This window comes from Triturus cristatus, chromosome 12 (genome assembly GCF_964204655.1).
Source record: "Triturus cristatus chromosome 12, aTriCri1.1, whole genome shotgun sequence".
In the NCBI taxonomy this organism is placed as follows: Eukaryota; Metazoa; Chordata; class Amphibia; order Caudata; family Salamandridae; genus Triturus; species Triturus cristatus.
In genome coordinates this window covers 754,279,323-754,301,597 of record NC_140595.1, presented here as the reverse complement: position 1 = coordinate 754,301,597, position 22,275 = coordinate 754,279,323, and the positions used below count along the sequence as shown (strand labels likewise).

Sequence of the window (22,275 nt, the reverse complement as noted above, 5' to 3'; positions counted from 1 at the left end):
TCCTTGATAAGGTCTCTATTCTAGGGCAGAGTGAAGTCACTTTCAGGAAAATTATACATTGGTAAAGCTGTGTGCTAGCCTAACCACATAACCCTTAACGTATATAGGTCGCTATTAAGCACTTTCTTAGAATCTGAATCCACATACTTTTATACCAATATACCCCATACCAATATAGAATGTCGTTGACTCATTTGCCCACATTTTGTGCTTATCACTTTTGTTGAAATATTTGTGTTTTTGAGTGCCCTAGGTTTGAATCACTGAAATATCAGTGGCTGCAGGGCATGACCTTTGCCATCGAGGAGATCAACAGTAATCCTGACCTGCTGCCCAACATCACCCTGGGATTCTGGATTTATGACTCCTGCAAGACACTGAAAAGGGTACTCGAGGGAACAATTTGGATGCTAACAGGGCAAGAGGAGACCATTGCAAACTACCGGTGCAAGGAGAAACCACCCCTGGTGGGGGTTGTGGGTGATTCTGCGTCCACGCGCTCAATGATCATGGCACGACTGCTGGGACTTTACTGGATCCCCCAGGTGAGTCTACTAAAACACAGACCTTTTTTATTAATAAAAACATCTTTCAATAAAATGTAAGCACTTGTAGAAAACTCTGAATCCTACTACCAGTTGAAATAAAGCTAAGTCATCCGAGACACACACAGTAGCCAGGATTTTCTAAGATTTCACTAAAAGTAGCACAGCAAGGGAAGTTGCGTCACTGCATTGCCTGAAGGGGAGACAGCAGAACTGTCCATATTTGCAAAGATAGCGTGCAGTTCTACTCTCTCCTAGTGCTGGTGCATGTGTGTCTGATTAGCACCAATGCGGACAGCTTTGCTTCATGTCACAAAGGTGCAGGCGTTATGGTCAGGATAATCATTATACAGGAAGGTACGTCTTCCTGTAAAAAAACTATTATTTTAGGATATTTCCTCTTTGTATGTGTGATGCAAAATTCAGGACATATGCAGATAAAAAAACGGAGGAGAAATAAGGTCATTTGTCCTCATACACCAGCCGAGGGTATATACCCCATTTTGGAGCAAACCCATTTTTACATTTCTTTGTAAATATTGGTTTACCTCAAGATGCATGGGTGGGTGTATGGGAATGCACATGCTCCACCCATGTAATGCCTACTGGACGCAAGATAATCCAAGGCAGCCCTATGTGCCATCTTGCGTTACTTTTGTTTATGAAGCCAGACAAACTGGGCTTTGCAGTACTTTGTAAATCACAAAATAGATTTTGCATCAGCGCTGTGCCAGCAAGTGATGCAACCTAGATGCAAAATCTTAGTAAATCTAGGTCTGAACATCCACCATCCTCTGATGGTTCGTTGGCCTGTCTGTCTCAATTGTTGGTCCAGATGAGATTCCAGCAAATTTTCTCCCAAGTGGATCTGTTCTAGGTGGGATCTACAACAAATCCCTATACCTGATCCAAGAGCATGAGGGAGTCTGTGCACTAATGAGTGAGAAGGCAGAAGCATATGAGACAGCGATAGTTGAGCGAGTTTGACTGAGCAATGTTGTATCTGTGTAAGTGTGTAAGAGACAGCAACAGAAAATGACAATTTTACTGGGTGTTTACAATTTGATCTCTTTAAAAATGAAATTCACACTATCCTTTGTTGGAAACATTGTGAGCAGGAAAATGTTCAGGCATTGAAAGCACAAGAAAGTTAACTTTGCACAGAGATAGGTTTTGAAAGGCCAAGGAAAAGCAATGCACCTGACTAAAGAGAAAACAGACACATGCCACCAGTAAAAAGTCATGTGCTTTGATTTCAGCAATGTACTCCTTATAAAAACCTTTAGGCCAGATGAACTAAGTGTTTTAATGTTCACAAATGCTCCAAAGCGGAGTTTGAATCCATTCATTAAAATGCTTTTTCGGATGAACGAATTCAGTATCGTGAAAGGGCGTGCTCTAGGCTTCCTCAATATAAACATTTTCAGATCCAATTCCAATAAGAAATCATTGATATTGTACCAAAACCTAAAAGGAAGTGGTAATGCAATCGCAAAAGAGACCTGTGCCATTTGTGAATAAAACAAAAAAACTTTGTTGAAGAGGAGGCAGTGGTCCAGAGGACCACTGACAACTCTTTAACAAAAAAGTAGTACACTTTACTTTCTAAATGCAGTCATGTTTCCTTTATGGAAAACCACTGCATTAAAAAAATAGCTTTATTAAAAAGAAATCACAAACATGTTGCCTCTTTTCCTGTTCTTAAAATACTGAATAGCAATTCTGGCCCTTTACTGGTACAAAGTTGAGAAAGGGAATTGCTTGTGTAAGCAAATAATTGGTTGCTCAGACTTGACTTATTGTGGTATTAAATTGAATTAAGAGTAGGGTACCAATTTAATCTTGCACTCTAGTCATAAGTGAGCAATTCGTTTTTTTAGGTTGAGCCTAGAGTCAGTGCACAAGCGCTGCTCTGTTGAAGATCTGCTGTAGGTCAGTATGTGAGGGAAGCCCTGCCCACTCTCCTGCCCATATTTTTCATTGACTTGTGTCTCTGTCCTTTGTAAATGCTGCCTTCAGAATCATTTATTGGCTTGTTAGTCCCTCCTCATTACTGCCATTTTGTCATTTGTATCCTCCCATGGCTACTGTCCCCTTTACTTAGAGTGTTACACGGTAAGTGTTATTTAGACTTTGAGCACTATGTTCTTTAAAGAGGCTCTCCTGCTGCCTTCAATTCTCCCCCCTCCCTCCCGTTGTCCGTGCCTTTTCACCACTGCCGTCACTCCTGTTGTCCATGCCTTCTTGCCCCTTCTACCCCCTTCCCCCATCCGCACTCCGGTTGCCCGTGCCATCTCCCCCACCCCACCCTCACTCTCATTGTCTGAGCCTTCTCCTCTCCTCCGCCCACCCGCACTCCCATTGTCTGTGCCTTCCCCTGCCCTCCGTCCCATTGCCCGTAATGACTACCGTTTGCAATGCGATAGTTCTCACGAAAATGCGAGTCCTATTTTATTGCAAATGAATGTTTGACATTTATGTTGCCACCCCGTGCAGTGCAGTGGCTGAACCGTGTCCCTCCATTGTGTGTTGGTCACGTCGAGTGATGAAAGAAAAGTGCTTCCAGAGGACGGGCAGCGCAGAAGAGGCACGGCGGAGGAGGAGGAGTCTTGAACAGAGGAGAGGAGCCTGAAAGGGATTGGAGGAGCAGCAACTGGAGGGGCGGGTCACAGGGTTTCAAGCTGAAGCCTGCATTGAGGCCCCGGATACCAAGAGCAGTGGTGCAGGGCTTAGCTGAAGGAGGATTTCCCTCCATAGCTCTCAGGTTGGGGTCAGCCCGGAACTGGTCCTCCATGTTTTCCAGCAGTCAGGAAGAGTCCTGTGGGCCGCACAAGGATGCGCTGCAGTATGGGCAGCTAGTGCTTTTGTGGTGAGTGAGGGCTCCTGAAGGCGGAGGGGAGTCTGAGGTTGTGGACATGTCCTGAGGCAGGATGTCCAGCGCCACGATACCCTGTTCCTGGGAAATCTTGAGCTGGGAACTTAAATGCTGTTTGTAAGTCATGCCCAGGGAGGCACAGTCACAGGACACTCTGGTTTGGGAGTCTTAGTATGGGAGTTCCTGACCTGCTTCTTCCACTTTCGGATATTTCGGATGGGTGTCTTGGGGGAGAGGAAACTCTGTGGGTTGGGGCCAGCAGGAGGGAGCCAGAGTTGGGCCTTTAGGAAATGGTTCAATTGGGGCGTCCTGAGGTACGAAGTTCGATATGAGCAGTCCGGGAAGATCTATAGTGACAGGCTTTAATGTTGGAAGAGCATGTGCTGGGAAATAAAAGGAAGGTAGAGAATGTGTTTGGACGTTCTGTCGTGAATTGATGGTAGTAGGAGGCTCTGATTCGGGATTCTTGGATCTACGAGACCCTGTATTAAGAGGCTTCATTTGAGAAGTTTTGGATTGTGAGGGGCTAACAAGGAGAATTGGTGGGGATGGAAACACGGGATGGGCATGGTAGATTGGGAGGCTCAGTTTGGGGTGTTCAGGTTTAGGAGGCTTCAGTGTTACAAAGACCTGCCTGGACTGGGAGAATGGGCGTTGCATGGTGCTGGCTTAGCAAACTCATGTAGGTTCTCCCAGAGTGGTATTGCCACCTGTGCATGGATGTACTGAACAATTGTAGATTTATTTTTGGAAGTTTATATAAGAGCAGACAAATCCTCAGGTGGTTTCAGAGCCCTCACATCTGCACAGTTTTTAATACATTATATGACATGAAGTATATATGAAAGAGATAATCACAAATGTGAACTGTGTGTAACAGAGTTAGCTTTTAGAGTCACAACTTTCCAAATCCCAAGACACTTGCTCAAGAATTTCAAGGGTTGAAATAAAGAGTTAAATAGTTTACAACACTCTAAAAACAGGTCTTTATAAATAGATACATGCTCAGAAAACACAACAAGGGTGCATCAGCTATATACGTAAGGATATCAAGTATTACATTATTTTACAAGCAAGTGAGATTTAAGGGAAACTTGAACACATTGAAAGAGTTGAGTAGTCAATTGAACACTGAGAAAGAGTTCCAAATCTTGGGTGCATGCCCTTAAAAGGAGTGGCAGTGGAGAAGCTTTTCATAAAACATTTGATCAATAGTTGATAGTTAATTTTAATTCTAACTATGATGGAGTCCCTGTAGATGGCATGTTTCTGAATGAGGTATTTAGCTGTATTTAAGTATAAAAACTTGTAAGTTAAATAGGCTGTTACATAAACTGTTTTTAAGGATGCGGAGTGTGGTGGATTCTGTGCAAGTACTTAGAGTGAATTAGCCTCAGTCAATTGTTGGGGGAGAGGTGCTTCATCTGGTTGCAGCAGTAGAGCCACTGCTCAGGAGGGAGATCCCTTTCTAAGTCCACACTCCATGCGATGCAGGCTCGCTCAGTGTTAGTGGAGGAGGCAACCAGTGTAAGAACGTATAGTCTAGTGACCAACTTCCACGGGGTGCTGGAGGAATGGACAAACTCTAGGGTCGCTCTGATCTAATAGTGCAATAGCTTATCGAGTGAAGCAGCGCTATCAGGAAGATGCCGGCTATGGTGTTGAGGCCTAGGTGCACTGCGCTGCAGGCCATGCCCGCTGTCTGCAGTGGGGGGAATGCTGGGTTGTTAGCGAGTCTCATGGAAGCTGCATACAGTGTGCTGGCACCAGTATATTTACGCAGCCTGTCCCAGGCCCAACAAAGTCATTTAACCATTTCGATGTCGCCGCTGGGGGGGTTTGGGCAGGAGAAACAGTGCAGTCTGAAGTGGCCATGGGGCAGCGAGGACCGTCTCGAATGCCACATGGGGTTAGAATGGAATGGGGTGGAGCCAGAAGTGGAGAATGCTTGCTTGGGCGCACAGCACGTAGAGCTTAAAATCAGGGGCCCGCATACCGCCCCTGACCAGGGGTAGTGTAAGGATATCATAAGCATCAGAGTGATAATGTTGGAACATAGTTTTGGGAAAAATGCGATGTGAGAGGGACAGGGATGTTTAAAAAGAGGTACAAGAATTTTGGGAGCACCACCATTTTTTGCAATGGCAATGCGCCCGGCTAGCGATAAAGGGAGTCTTTGCCATGTACGGATCCTTGTCTCCAGCCAGACCATCACCCGTCAAAAATGGGACTTCCAGAGTTCATCTACATCCCTGCTCAGCCAGATGCTGAGGTATCTAGTGGGACCCAATGTCCAGACAAAGGGGTAGTCAGAGGTGAAGGACTTTGTAGCATCCGTAAGGGGAGAAAGGACCAATTAACTTTGACTCCTGAGAGGCAGCCAAAATGCACCACCTCCTTGGTCATGGGCGCAAGAGTTTCCTGAGGATCTTGGACATACATCGTGACATTGTCAGTGAAAATGGATGTGACAAAGGCACGGGTCTAGAAACCGATGCCCCGGTGGGTGTGATGTTGGCGCAATCGCTCTGCGAGGGGACACCCCTGCCTAGTGCCTCTCGAGATAGCGATGGGCTCAGTAACCTGCACGTTTATCCTAATGTGAGCCGTGGGGAGTGTGTAAAGTAACTGTCTCTTACGTATGAAGTTTAGACTGAATCCCAAGCGAGGAATGAGGTTGAAAAGGAAGGGCTACTCCAGTGTGTCGAATGCTTTAGTACCGTACAATAGGGCAGCAACAGCCAAGAGTGAGGGGTTGATCTGGTGGAGGACTGAGAAGATGGTGCATAGGTTGTGAGAGGTAGCATGCTCCGGAATAAAATCATATTGATCTGGGCCCGCACTTAGCGGCATAAGGGGGAGGAGGCGGTTTGCCAGCAGTTTGGCGTAAATTTTATTGTCAGTGTTTATGAGGGACAGTGGGCGATATGAATCGCAGCACTCAGGAGGTTTATCCTGTTTTAAGAGAAGAGTATGCAGGGCCTCACGGAGGGATGGAGGGAAGCTACCACGTTTGAGAGAATCGTTGTACATAGCAGCTAAGTGGGGGACTAGAAGAGGGACATTTTATTTATAGAATGCAGGGGTGAGGCCATCCGACCCAGGAGCCTTATCACCCGGGAGTCCTGCAATGAAAATGGAAATCTCCTCCTGAGTGAATGGCTAGTCAAGGTAGTCTTGGTGATTGTTACTAAGCCATCGAAGTTCAATGGTATCAAAATATTGATCCATAACCTCACGTGGAGCTGCCTCTCCAACAGTGTACAACTGGGAGTAGAAGGCAAAGATTCTGTCAAAGATTACTGTGGGAGAGGTCATCCTGCCAGCGGTCTCATCTTGCAGTGCTGTTATGTAGGAGGAGGCATGCGATAGCCTGAGGAGATTCACAAGAGTGTTTCCGGGGCGATCACCCTCACCATACCGACGGGAGTGCGCCTCTCTACCGAGATATGTGATCTCCCTTTCCCCTTCTTATGGAATTTGGTATTTTGGCTCTGATTGACGCAAGTGTGGCAGAGCAGGGATCTCGAGATTGTTGGAGGTCCAAAGTTCTAACCTCGGTCTCCAGGTGCTCCAACATGCCCCAGATGGACCCAGCACCCCAAACTGCTTGGCAATCCACTCCCCCTGAATCACAACGTTAAATCCCTCCCAGAGGATCAAAGGTGACTCCACTGAGCCGACATTGTTCACAGTAAGCGGTTATAGCGCCTCAAACTTCTTCATAGAAAGCAGGGTCTCGGAGTGCGTTGGAGGGCAATCACCACGCAAACATACGGCGCAGTGTAAACTGGAGCTGCAAGCATATAGGAGCATGATCGGATAGGGTGAGGGCCATGTAGTCCACTGAAGTGGTCCAAGAAGAAACATTGTGAGTAGTGATCCAAAGATCAGGGCGAGACCAAGAGCCCCGCGAACCCGTGGCGCAGGTTCCCTTGCGCCTGTCAGGATACGCATGTCGCCATGCATCCAACAGTGAGTTGTCTGACATAATATAGTGGAGGAGGGAGGTGGCCTGGGTGTGTTGGGTACGATTGCCAGAGCGCTCCAGCGTCTGTGTAGGAGCTATGTTAATGTCACCCCCCCAGATCAGGGAGTGAGGTCCCAGGGAAGAAATGAGCTGCCAGACGTGCATGAAAAAGTTAGGGTTGTCTGAATTGGGGCCATATAGTGCTACCTAAATCAGATGCTGATTGTAAAGGGTGCCACCAAGGATCACATACCTGCCCTTTGAGTCAACGAAAGAGTGCGTGTTGCGCCAGGGGAGACCTTTCCAAAAGAGATTTGAGATGCCCCAGGAGTAATTATAATAGAAGGAGGAGTAAGATTTGCTCCAGTGTCGACACAGCAGCCGGGAGGTGGTGGCAGGAAGGAGGTGTATCTCCTGGAGGAAACAGACATCCACCTGGTGTCTAATAAGCTGCACATGCATAAGACGTGCCTTGCAATGGTTGTTTAGGCCTTTAATGTTCCAGGTCCTGAACGTAGTGTCCATCATGTAGATGTGTGGAGTGATTTAGAAGTGGAAAACCCACGATGTGGAGTGTAAGTGACCGAAGTAAGTGCCACGGTGTACAAAACAATACGGAGTGCAAATGTCAGTAACATGCCTAACACAAAACAGAATGATGAGAAGAACAGGCCTCTTGCAGGAGGTGCAAACGCCGTCGGGGGAATCTCCATCCCACCTGCTGCCCACTCCAACCCCCCAATTAGGTTGAGTATCAAAACCCCCCCGCCCAGGGAACCCAAACTTGGAGAGAGAGCCATGTAAATGGGAAAGGGAATTATCCCAACGGGGCATGGTTCCACCTGGCATACACCCCTGCCACATAGACAGGGTGGCCATTCCACGTTGATGATCGGATATTAATGAAGCAAATTATAACTTAGCATAGAGGCGTCCCACCCCAAGCAAAATTCGACACTGAGCTCATGACATCGTCACGTTGGATATTCTGTTACCTAGGCTGCATTGCAATAAAAAACAGTGAACTGATTCCAGCAGCATGAATTAGTCAATGTCACTCAAATGTCCTTTATCTTCATTGGCAAGGCTTTTAGCTGCATGATGTTTCTGCGCTTCTAACTTTTGGGCAAAAGCAGGCGCAGCCTTAGGGTTGCTGAATATGTGTGTTTGGGCGCCCCTCTGGATCTTGAGCTCGGCAGGGTAGAGCAGAGCGAATTGTACCTCAAGTTTTTGGAGGAGTTTTTTTGCGGGGAGATACTCTCGACAGGCAGCCTGCACCACCAAGGTGAAGTCGCGATAGAATGAGAGGAGATTCCCCAGGTGCCGCACTTAGCCCATCTCCCGCGCTGCTCGCAGCACAGCGTCGTGGTCACGGTAATTTAACTCCTTGGTTATGATCGGGCGGGCTGTCACCCCCGCCGGGGGACGCGACTCCAAAGATCTGTGTGCCCGCTCTACAATAAAGACAGAGGAGAGCACTTTGCCAAAGAGGTCCCGCAGCAGCGATTCCACATAGTCCTCCATCCTCGCAATGTTGGTAGATTCGGGCAAGCTTGTGATGTGAATGTTGCCTCACTATCATTTCCAACACCTTGTCCATCTTGAGCAGTTGTTGCTTGTCCGGCGTTGTTGCATCTTCAACCTCCGACACTCGTGCCTCCAGCTACGCTATCTGTGCCTCGTGTGTATCCACTCTTGCCTTCACCTGGTTGAGGCAAGCAGTCAGGCGGTACAGTTTGGAGTCTATCATGCCAAGGCTGGATTTGACTGCCAGCAGGAGTGCCTTCAGGTCGTCGTCTCATGCTGCGGTGGCATCTGTCTGGGTGGACTGCTCTTCAGCGTCTTGTGCGGGCTCCTCTTGGCTAGTTTCGCACCTATTTTCGAATGAGATTTTGGTCTGCTTCGCATCCGCCTTACCCATGATGCACGGCACCGGTGCCTAAGCGAGAGAATAGATGAAGAAGATACTCAATGCCTCAGGGCCGGTCCCTCCATGTAGGTGCTTGTGCAAAGCAGAGCGCAGCACTGATGGGCCATCGCACTAACGTTGCTGTTAGGGAGTGCATACCCTCTTCCCAGTGACTCACGGGTGCCGCTGGCCGCTGTGTCCACCCTTAGTGCCAGGTGTGCACCATCAGGAGGGGTAAAAATGCTGCCAAATGTGCTCTGTTACGCTTCTGCCTGGAAGGTAGTGGCCGACGTCTGCCCAGCATTGCCTGTGTGCGCTTGTCGCTCCAGCTGGCTTTACCGGGTCCCACCCGGGGGTGACCCACACAGCAGGGATCTTGGCTATGAGTGGTCCACCATCCGTGAATTAGTAGTGCTGTGTATGCCCTGCGTACCAATCAATCAGGCCATTACAATGAATGGTGTGGGCAATTCGGCACTGCAGGCACTCGTGGCCTCTTGTGCAGGTCATTGCAGGCGAGCCCCGATGGGCCGGAGACCCATCCATGAAGACACCAGGGCACACAAAGCATTTAGCAAGGAGTTGTAGGGTACGGGCTTGTTCTGTGATGCCTGCACTTCGCGCTTGCAATACTCCCAGGATTAGGCCATGAGACGTGTAGGGCTTCCAGACACTGTGCATACTATGGCTCCTGTAGCAGGAACACTCTGAGCAGGGAAGCCAGGGAGGTGCAGCGCTCCCATCGCGGGAAGAGCACAAACACACCAGCAGCCGGGAGGAAAGCTCCCTCTCCTCACCAGGCCTCGTCCGCTCAGCCCCAGTGGTGCAGCGCCCACACCTCTACCATGCCCGCAGCCCCACACTGCCGCAAGCCGCACCACTCACTTGGGCCTCTCAGTGATTTGTGGATCTCAACGGTTTAGTTGGTGGGTTGACTCATTTGCATTCTCCATGAACTTTACTGCTGTCTTTTGGATATGTGTGTAGCTTTGTTATTATCTGCTTCTGCTTGGAATTATATAGGTATGATAGAGATTATATGCAAATGTGCTTTTCTACCACACACTAGCAGTTGCCTTATATGAATTTGCACCCATAAATTATAATATTACACCATGCATGTGTAATGAGTAATAACCCTGAAGAATAAAATATCAGGTGTGAGCAAATTTACTCAAGGGGCGGGTTGTGCACTTTTGTGTGTGGTGTCCAATCTCAGTATCTGAACATCAAAATCTTGAGAGCTTGTGGGTATACAAAAAATCTGGTCAGGGACATTCCCATCATTCCTATGGTCTGAGACTTAAAAATAAAAACATTCAACAAGTGCAATGACACTAAGGCAGCACATTTCCACATATGTAATTACACAGTAGAATCCTAGAGCTACACATGGTAATTAAAATTGTCACAGCTTTTTTCAAACCACTCATGGATTTTGTTTGGAAACTCCTGAAACGTTTGCAATTTACTCCACAATTAGGTACATGTTAATGGGAGTGAGGCCCCATTCACACAGCTGTTGATGATCTCACTCTGGTGTGTTATTGTAGGCAGAAAAAGTCACAAATACACCAAGAATACTTCCATTTAACCTATTAGTACTCATTGATTCCAAGGATCTCCAGCATTTGGCCGTGAGTATTGGATCTATGCCACAATTTCAGAATATTCATGCAGGTTACATTTACAAACAGTGAATGTAAATGGGAATCATTACATAGTTATTACAGAGATCTGTTGTGAGTTGCATACTTATAGGCTAAAGATGGACACCCCGATTGATGCCTAAGTACAAGAGTCCTTTTGTGAATTGTTGACACCAAATGTCTTGATAAATTAATTATGTCATTAGATACTAGATGCCCCAAAATTAGATGAGGACTAATGGCTTGATTTACAAAATTTCCATTACCAAAATGTGGTATCATTGTGCACCAACTTTATGGACATGGATAAGAATTTTGAGAACCTACCTATGTAATAATAGGTCAGTCCACTAATACCAAATCATAGCAGATCACAGATCAATATTCATGAGGTAGTTCGCAAATTGTGTCTCACTACGATTGGAGGACTTCACAGGAATGATGGTCTGTTGAGATCAGCAGACTGCCATTTACACAAAGTGAACCTTTCTGTTTAAATGTAGCCTATGGTTTCCTAAAGGAATTGTGGCTGCATTCATAAATAAAATAATTTTGTTGGTTTGATGGCTGATAATGTTCCCCTAGACTGCTTCCTATTCACCAATAATGTTTTACTTTATTTGCTAAGGGGAATGGGTCACTGGGGCACCTCTTCCATTTTGGTAATGTTTACACCCCCACCTAGGAAGTAAGTAACTTTATATTGTTTTCAATTGGATTTTGGTCACAAAACATTTATACATTTCATAACAAATCACTGTTTAGAAGGGACACCCTAAACAAGTTCCATTTGTTGTGCCTTTCTAAACTCAATTTGCAATTCAGTAACCTGTTCCTGATTTGCACAATGGGGTTAATACAATTTTACAAATATCAATTAGCAAATCATCAGATTTGTGAATGCAAAATGGCTTTGTATAACAGGCCACTAATATAGTTTGCTTAGTAGTTTGCATAACTAACCTAGAGGTAAGACAAAACTGAAGATTAAGTTAGGCCTGCATTCAACAGCAGAAAATAGACAATCTAAATAGGCTTTGCTGTTTTTATCTGCTGGCAGGTGATTTTTTTTCTTATAAAATTCAAGGCGTGGCTTATAGGAAAATTAATCAAATGATATTTTTGGCAATAACAGTTCTGAGAATTTAGAACCCTATTTAAAGCGACTTCAGTGAATTTTTATTTTGTATATATTTTGCAGATATTATGCATGCACTAATACAACGGTTCTCACCTTTTTATCAAAATCAAGACTTACAAATGTACATCGATACATTAACCAAATATTTGGTAAAACTACAATAGTATGTAAATAAACAAAGAATAAGATTGTGTTACAATAAAGATTAGCACTATAAACCGTCTGCCTAATTTGTAATACAGGATTGAGGGGGCATGGACAATAAATAAACAGAGGTATTTAGAAATGATTTAATCTCAGTGCTAGATTCATAAGTATAACAAAACTCACAAGGCTTCTTTCAGTTTTTATCTGACAAGTAAACAGCAGGATATAATAATACAAGTGGTATATACAAGTTCCAGAAGGTATATGATTATGACTAATTACAGTGGTTTATGGACATTCATGTCAATGATGCTTTGTGGTACATTCAAGCCAGTAGAACATATATCATTAGATACATTTGAAGTTAAGGGAGACTATGATACAGAATGTTTTGGAGCTAGATTCAAGAGGGATATATGCACTCTATCAAATTTGTGACTGTGAAAAATTGAGTTCCACCACACACTATAGGATAATCTTGCAACATCTTTCCAGTTAGTAGAAATACAATGCAAGGCAATTGCTATTAATCAGTTAGACAATGTTCCTCTTTGTAGCAGATTCTCATAAATGTTGTGATAAAGCTACTAAGATATTTGAAAACATTTCTGAATATTCAAATTTCTGTTTTATTAAATGCAACATTTACACGTGTAAACTATATGTTAGTGAAAAAACATATGATCAAGTGAAACATAAATAGTTAAACAAGACCAACAGTTAGAGTTATTTATTATGTCCATGTTGAGCAATACCTGGGGAGTTGAAATGTAGCTTATTATATTTAAAAAAACAATATTTGAGTAGTACGTGCTGATATTTTCAAAAATATCCTATGTCAATTCTTAATGGATTTTTTCATTTTCAGTCTCTTTTTCCATATACATTTTCTTTTCGATGTATCCCTATTTTTTGTTGTCAGTTAAATATATGATGGTCTAGGTGCTATAAAAAATGAAGAAAGAGAAGACATATATTATACCAAGATTCTTCCTCATTCGATTAACTGATTGTTTGATAGAAAGTTTGGTATAGCGCTCAAATATCAGACTGGTGCTACACATTCCCAGAAGAGGAAAGGATAAGTGAAAAAAGAGCTAGGGAGGAAATACTTAAGATCCGAGGGATTACTGAAAGGTAAATAAGTGGTGTAATTTCTGAAGGCCGGGGACAAGAAAATTAAATGAGTTAGGAACAATACATGTTAAAGATGGGATACCATTCTAGAATGGTGAATCTTGTGAATAACAGGAGAGTTCACAGATGCAAACTCAAAGGAGCAGGATGGGATGCAGTGACTCTTCTTTTCCTGAGGGTAATGAGGTTGAGTTGCATTGAAAACACATTGGCATAAACATTCTAATTTGAATAAGCAGAACCAAGTAAGAGGAAGCCAATTACCTTTTTGAAAGACGGTGAGAAGTGAAAGAATGAAGAGAGATTGTGGATAAGGTGAGTTTGTAATTAAAAAGAAGTTAGTAAAGGAGGCCAGTTAAGTGAGAGTTGCCATAGTCTACGCAGGAAAGAATGACTGGTTGAACCACAGTTTTCCATAATTCAAGAGGAAGAAGAAAAACGATCTTACTCAAACATCTGATGTAGTTGAGTCAGCTAATGGAAACTTTGGAAATCTGAGGAGCAAAGGTAACAACTGAATCAAATGCAGTTTGCAGATTAAGTATCAGTTTATAGTAAATAGCAGTAAAACTATCTACTATAATAACCTCCCTTTTAACAGAAATTAGTTTCAAGCAGTTGAATGTCATCAAGCATGCGAGCTCAGACATGGAGATCATTGTCAAGCCTAATCATGACCTAGTATACATAAGATTCAGGAGTCAACAAGGACCTCTTCAGGACACAAAGAATAAGGTTTTAAGTGTTAACTTGAAGGTGCCTGAGTGGAGGAGGTGAGTAAAGATGAAAACAAGCCAAGGCTTGTTTGCAACTTCCAAATTCAGATAGGAAAGAGGAAGTGTGATATGGTGTCAAAGCTGCAGGAAGATTCAAGAGAATCAGTGTGGCAGAGCCCTGTGGTCTGCAATCATGCAAATGCAACCTGCAGCAAATAGAGCAGCATCTGTGCAGTGAGATTGTGAAAACTTGACTTTCGGGGGGTCAAGAAGCTTGTATACCTCAAGATTAACAAAATCAGAACAATGTGGTTGCCAAGATTGTAATTTAATTACACAAGAGGGATACAGGGAGATACTAAGAGTGGCAGAGATTGTGGAGTATTTCAAAATTGCTTAACCACAAGTGTAGTTCTCCAAACACAGAGGGCTCCAGTGGCAGATTTTACTGAAGAATTGACTAAATCCATTATGATGGAACTAATAGAAGACCTTGCTTTGAGAAGTAGGGAATGAAGGGCAGGGATCTGTAGGAGATCCAGAAGTAATAGAAGGGAAATGTTGAGAGATACATTCAGTGAACTGGCAATGAAGTCATTACAGATAGAGGTATTGGAAGAGGAATGGTTGTAGTCAAGTTGCTAGAGGCAGGGGTATCACAATTGTTAGCAATGGAAGTAATATTATTTTTAACCCTGGGCGTAGTTCGCGAAGTAGCACTTCGCGAAGCTACGCAAAGTGCAGTTTGCACTACGTGAGCTATGCGTAGCACTTCGCAAACTGCGTAGTACCTTGTTCGCACTGTGCCAGATGTCGTTTTCAATGATTGCACAGTGCGGACAAGCAGCCGGCACTGTGCAATCAATGAAAATGGCATCTTGCACAGTGCGAGCTGTAGTTTTCTGCTGCTCAAGTAGATTTTTACTCGAGCGGCAGCTTTCTCAACGCAAACTGGTAGTTTCTCATCGCGAGCGGTCGCGAGCATACGCGACCACTCGCAATGAGAAACCTGACCTCCTCGCGTTGGGAATCTCACCGGGAGGTTTATTTTCCATGCTCGCGATCGCCAACTTGAAGTTGCTGATCGCGAGCAAGCAAAAAATGAGCGCAGCACTATGCAACACTACGCTACGCGTGTTCACACTGTGCTACGTGCAATTTGCGTAGAGCGAAGTAGCGCGAACTTCGCAAACTACGCGAGCGTAGCGCAGTGCTTTGCCCAGGCTTAATTATTTTGCAAAAGACAGAACCTCACAGTACTGAAGAGACATTTATAAGGTAGTAATAAGACCACCTGACCAGTTTTGAGAACTTCATAAATTAAGTTATTAACCTCCTCAATTTTAGAGCAATAAAAGGAGGTATGTGCCTTTTTACTTTTTTTCTTATATGACTTAAAGATAGTTTGAAAAGTAGCTGCCTCCACTAAAATAGGAATTTTATGAGGTACTTACAGTGGTGTTTCATGAGCATGTTTTAAGGAGTGTACTACAGGGAGGACGGATGAGTACTGGTTTTGTCATAAGGCCGAGGGGAAATGAGTAAATCAAGAACAGAGAAAAGCCAAGAATTATAATTGTTGGCAAACTAAGTGGAAATTTGATTAGCCACCCTGATTTGGGATTCTGGAAAAGTAATACAATTGGTGGATTCAAGATAGGCCCATCAATGAGAAAAGTTATAAAGGTGGAAGGAGGCGAAGGGGCCAAGGGAGAATTGACAAGAAGCCCAAATGGGAAAAAGAAAGTGACCAGTCCATGTTAATCGGCATGAAGGACACTGTTACTTCATCATGAGAAGTGAAGATCGGGTTTAGGCAAGGTGGATGGAACAGGAGAATTTCTGAGAAAGGCTAAGTTGAAGAAATGTTCAGAGGTGTAGAAGTAGTAGATGAAGTGAAGCTGCTGTAAAATATTATTTTCATCCTCTGGAAGGAGGATTTTTTTAACTTTATTATTCCATCCTTGCATAATACACATGCCTTTGGCATACAAAATCAATGCAACTCATGCAACATATTCAACAACATACATTTCACAACCAGCTGCGGCCGCTGCAGGTAAGAGCAGTGGGGCAGCTGGGCCAGGTGAGGGGGGATTTTGAGAAATGACCACGAAGGGAAATTAATTATTTATTTAAATTCCTCTCCTCCCTGCAGTGGCCATGGCTGTTCACAACTGAACATGCAGCGCAGTACATCCAGTTCAAGCCAAAATCCGTCAACCACTACATCAGGGGCCACGATCACCCCTGCGTTTCTCATGTAGGTGTCAAACGCCACTTCTCTAGAGTCCATAATTTGTGACCTCATTGCAGCACATCTGGGTGCTCCAAAAGGAAGATTGTCACAGGGTCCCAGATATCTTTTGGCCTGGAGGCAGCCGGCAGTTCCTCAGCATAAATGTCCAGTTGTTCTCTGCAGTACAAAAACCAGAGCAAGGGACTCACGTCTGAGCATACCTTGCCAACTTATGGCGAACAAAGCAAAAACCAAAGGAAATGATGGACGGAGTGTTGAACATTGCAAGCTCTCACCCCCAGTCAACTGATCTTGGTTTAATCCATCACCGTTCTTTAGCCCACTCTGCCACCCCAGTTCAGACATGGCCATATGCAAATCAGTCTGACCTGTGCCTCATGGAAACAGTCCAGCCCGAACTGCCAAGCCATGTCTTCCCTGAACCGGAAACAAGCTTCCTAGGACCGGTTTCTGGCATTTCAGCCGTCTTCAGCCAGGCTTGCTTGAATCCAGTGGCAAAGTGAGCAAGGGACTCACGTCTGAGCATACCCTGCCAACTTATGGCGAGCAAAACAAAAACCAAAGGAAATGATGGACGGAGTGTTGAACATTGCAAGCACTCACCCCCAGTCAACTGATCTGGGTTTAATCCATCACCGTTCTTTAGCCCACTCTGCCACTCCAGTTCAGACATGGCCATATGCAAATCAGTCTGACCCTGTGCCTCATGGGAACAGTCCAGCCCGAACTGCCAAGCCATGTCTTCCCTGGACCGGAAACAAGCTTCCTAGGACCGGTTTCTGGCATTTCAGCCGTCTTCAGCCAGGCTTGCTTGAATCCAGTGGCAAAGTGAGCAAGGGACTCACGTCTGAGCATACCTTGCCAACTTATGGCGAACAAAGCAAAAACCAAAGGAAATGATGGACGGAGTGTTGAATATTGCAAGCACTCACCCCTAGTCAACTGATCTGGGTTTAATCCATCACCGTTCTTTAGCCCACTCTGCCACCCCAGTTCAGACATGGCCATATGCAAGTCAGTCTGACCCTGTGCCTCATGGGAACAGTTCAGCCCGAACTGCCAAGCCATGTCTTCCCTGGACCGGAAACAAGCTTCCTAGGACCGATTTCTGGCATTTCAGCCGTCTTCAGCCAGGCTTGCTTGAATCCAGTGGCAAAGAGAGCTAGGGACTCACGTCTGAGCATACCCTGCCAACTTATGGCGAACAAAGCAAAAACCAAAGGAAATGATGGACGGAGTGTTGAACATTGCAAGCAGTACACAATGTCATTCATCCAGCCAGTGACAGTAGGTGTGGGCTTCCCTCCCCAACTCTTGGCTACTAGTCTTTCAGCCAGCAGCAGTGTGATAGCAGCTAGTCTGCGGTTACATGGTTGAATGGATTTGAGCAGACCCAGCAAACATATCTGAAGGGTTCAATCTACCTGCTCCATAATCATTTGTGACAGAATTTGCATCACTTTAGCCCAATATAGGAAGACATACCTACAACCCCAAGTAAGGTGCATAGAGCCTGCATCTTCTGTGCCATATCTCGCACAGCAGGAGTCCTCCCGCAGCCCATATCTATGTAGTCGCTCTGGCGTAGAATACATTTGATGAAGAAATTTAAAGTAAATTATCCTGAGATTACAATTCACTGTGAGGTGACCAATTAGTGCACAACATGACACCCAGTCCTTCCACAACTTAAACGCGCCAAACAGTTTATTCCTTCTATCGTGAGCCCCAGAAGTAATCATTGGATTTTCAGTGAGTGCTGTATTGTATAGTCTGGTTATCAACCCTTTTCTATTCTCCTTGGAGAATAGCATTTCAAGTGCATTTAACACCAGCAGTTCACTTTGGATCTCCGAGTACAGCACCCTAATAGCCTCACCTAATCTAGATTATACAAAGCCCATCATCGTCGTATAAGGCTTCTTAGCATTGAGTGTTTCTAATGTTATGAATAGCCTGCTATGATATAGATCACCCAGTGTAGTTACTCCAACTCCTTTCAATATTTCCAGTGATCCGTGTTCATGGGTAATTGAAATGTCGGGGTGCGCCACCACCACCAGGGCCGGAGCATATATATAATCTCTACTCGCTCTAATGCACAGCTTCTTCCATGCATCAGAAGTGCAACTTACTATGTTTATGTGCGACCTGGGATTCATAGGTCTGTTATAAAGTATCATAGCTGGGAGTGGGGTTGGATAAGCATCATCTGCTTCCACAGCCAAATGTGGTAGATATTGCTTCGGATACTACCAATAATGCACAAAATGTGCTTGCGCACATAGATAATACAGTTGCATTTCTGGTGCCCTGAAACCCACCGTCTCTTACGACTGTATATTATAGTTTTCCAGTTACAGCACAGCTGTTTGACCACCTACACTAGGGTGAGCAAGCACAAATTGAGAGACTTGAAGAGCATTCCAAGCAACACAATGGGAATATTTACAAAAAGATAAAGGAATTTAGGTAATATCGTCATTTTAATACCTACGATATGATCTGAAAGAGATAGTGGAAGACAAATCCATCTAGCCACCTGATCCGTTAGATTCACTATCACCCACCCATCATTCATATTTACCACAGCTTCCGGATCCCTGTGTATCCAAATACCTAAATATATTACCTGCTCTGTAGCACAGGTCAATGGGAATTCCAGCTCATGTGATGTAGTGCATTGTGTGAGGGGGAATATAACAGATTTTTTCCCCAGTTGGTATTGAGGCCTGAGTACCCTCCAAATTGCACATACTCCCTGAGCAAGGCCACCAGATTCTTCCCAGGCTCCCTCACACCGAAGGATATGGCTAACGGCTGCTGTCTGAACCCCAGCACAGCCTGCCCATTTCTTTGCCTTATTTTCCATTCTAGAGGCTCCAGCGCAAGAGAGAACAGCATTGGTAAAAATGGGCATCCTTGCCTAGTTCCCCTACCAATACGGATAGGATTTTGTACAAACTTGTTGACTCCGGTCCTTGGTGTAGGACCGGAGTAGAGAAGATGCACCCATTGCATAAATGGAGGTGGGATCCCCATACGACTCAGCACCGTGAACATGTAGCTCCACTGTATGGAGACAAATGCCTTAGCTGCATCTAACAGCACCACAGCTGCCTTAAGCTCAGGGCTCAATTGATGCAGCACTGCAAATAGGGTTCTTAGATTAGGCGTTGTGGCTCTATCTTGCACAAATCCAGATTGATTGGCCAGAACTAGAGCTCGCACCAGCGGCTGCAGTTTTGGAGCAATTATTTTAGCTGGAATTTTCACGTCTATGTTCATTAAGGATAAAGGTCTAAATGATTCACATCTCTTGGGGTTCTTGTCTAGCTTTAATAATATGACTATCAGAGCCTCATGTAAAGTGGGGTGAAGACAGTATCCCGCTATAATATGCTTCTGCATACACCTCTGTCAGTCTTGGTGCCAGTCTATCCTTATATGTTTTATAGAATTCGCAGGGCAACTCATCCCCTCCGGCTTCCTTCCCACTAGGAAGCTTTTGAATGGTCTCCTTAACACCCCAGCACTACATCATCCGAATATCTAGCTACTTCTGCATCCATAGCAGCCGGTCGGTCCGCATATAGATCAGCATAAAAAGCAGCGAACACAGGTAACATCTCCGATGTCGTGTAATGAGGTACATCGTTTTGATCTGGTATTTTAACTACATTACCCTGTCCATTTTGCTCTGATAACTTGGAAGCAAGTATTTGCCCTGCTCTTCTACCCTCCCCATATGTTCTTGCCGTCCAGCACCTGGACCTATGTCGCACCTCTTGCTCCGAAATCTCTGCATGCTTAGAAAACAATACTCTCATCTGTGCAAGTGTATCGTCAGTTGGCTGCACTTCATATTACCTCTCTAGATTATGCAACTTGCTCTTGATATCTTGATGTTTATTGCAAAGCGATTTTAAAATGCCAGCCGGGACCCTCATATATTCCCCATGGATAGTAACCTTAAAGGCTTCCCATAATGTTCCTGCTCCTTCCACCAATCCTTCATTTTCATGACAGAAATGTGGGATGGTTGACCGAATTGTGGTATGAAATACAGTGTCCAATAGGGATATTGGCTGCAATCACCACTGAAAACGAGGTCTGGCATAAATTGGGATTACCAGCTGCAACAATGCAGGAGCATGATCAGATAATGTTCTGGCCAGATGTACCGCTCGTACTGTCCATGTACACACCTCTCTGGAGACTAGGCAGTAGTTCAGCCTTGACCATGAGTTATGCACAGAAGAGACAAATGTGCCTTCCTTTACACTTGGATTTCTAGCTCTCCAAACATCCATCAACCCCTCTGCCTCCATAATCTCTCAAACTGTTTTGGCAGCTTGCTTTCCATGCCAATTCGTGGTAGCAGATCTATCTAGCACTGAATCTAAGTATATGTTTAGGTCCCCTCCCCAGATAACCATTGATGTGGAAAGTAGCCCCAATCGCCTCCAGATCTCACTGTAAAATGCAGGATCATCAAAGTTAGGCCCATATGTATTGACAAACACACCACTGAGCCTCCTAAGGAGCCTTGTGCTAGCAAGAACCTGCCCTGCTCCTCAGTTTCAGTGTGCATCAAGGTGAATGGGGTACCTTGTTTACCAGAAGCATTACCCCTCTTGAATATGCCAAGTAGGATGAGTTCATCCGCACAACTGCCCATCTCTTCCACACGTTCTGTTATGTGTATTTGGTCAGGTGGGTTTCCTGCAACAAAGCCACTTGGATAGTGTATCTGTCCAGATACGCCAATAATAACCTAATTTTTGAGGGGTTATTAAGACCTCCTGCATTCCACGTCATCATTTTGATAAGGCCTCCCTGATTGGCCATTTATGAGGAACAGTCACCATAACCACATGAGATGCCACACCCCCCAACAAGCATCCAGCATAACACGCCCACACACATCATGTACTGCACCTGCAGAACAATCAACTGCGGGTCATATCCAAGTTGACCTTGTCCTTACTCTGATATCCCCTGTCTCCACACAATTTCAGTCCTATTCATCGTTCCTCTGTAGCGTTTTTACAAATCCCATTGCACTCTTAGGTGTTGTGAAAATTTTCTGTTTGCCCTCCACGTCAATCCACAGCCAAGCAGGGTATAGCATGGCATAGGGAATGCGCTTAGCCTGCAATTTCTTTTTTACTGGGAGAAATTCATTCCTCACCACCTGTACTGTGGCAGTGAAATCTGGATAGAACTCAAGTACATTGCCTTTGTAGTTGATGGTTTGCTTCTCCCTTGCAAAGTGCAGAACTGCGCCCCTATTGCAGTAATTAAGCAACAGCGTTATTATTGGATGTTGCGGAGCACCCGGGACTGGGCACCTGTGGGTCCTTTCTACCAGTAGCACCTCTGACAGGCCGACTTGCCCAAACACTTCCTGGATCATTGAGTCTATATAGAATTCCATCCGGCCCATGCTTGTGGTCTTCGGCAGCCCAGTAATGCTGAGAATATTCCGACATGACCTCGCCTGCAAAACCTGTTTTTTATCCTGAATCACCGCTAACACCTTCTCCATGTTCAGACTTTTGGATGTGACGACTTGAAGATTGTCCTTCATGGTCAAATTGCGCTGCTCCTCTTCTCCCAGCCAAGTGCCTTGTTTATCCAGTCTAGTTGCAAAGTGGTCCATTTGCTTGTTAAGTGCATCTATTTTCCCACCATTAGCGTCGCCACCAGTGTAGAGGTACTTTTTTCTGGCAGTTCCTGTTCATAGTCAGATAGTGCTTGTTGCTGAGACCTAGCAGGTTTACGAGCCTCAAATTTAAGGCAGTTACACAATATTGGGGTTGACCCAGACACGTCACTAGGACCTGGGTGAAACTCTGTACAAAAGAGGGGGGTGATCCCAGTGGAAACACAATATTACATTGACATCAACATGATCAGATCA

General features: G+C 44.8%; 1 protein-coding gene across 1 annotated transcript in view; it reads left to right on the top strand.

Annotated features, from left to right (window-relative positions):
* The first annotated feature begins 287 nt into the window (after nucleotides 1-287).
* Nucleotides 288-22,275, top strand: part of LOC146782712 (extracellular calcium-sensing receptor-like) — a 34,441-nt gene continuing 12,453 nt past the window's right edge. The window contains exon 1 of the mRNA XM_085637200.1: nucleotides 288-545. Within this exon, the coding sequence (XP_085493326.1) occupies nucleotides 288-545 (258 nt within the window). The remainder of the gene's footprint in view (nucleotides 546-22,275) is intronic.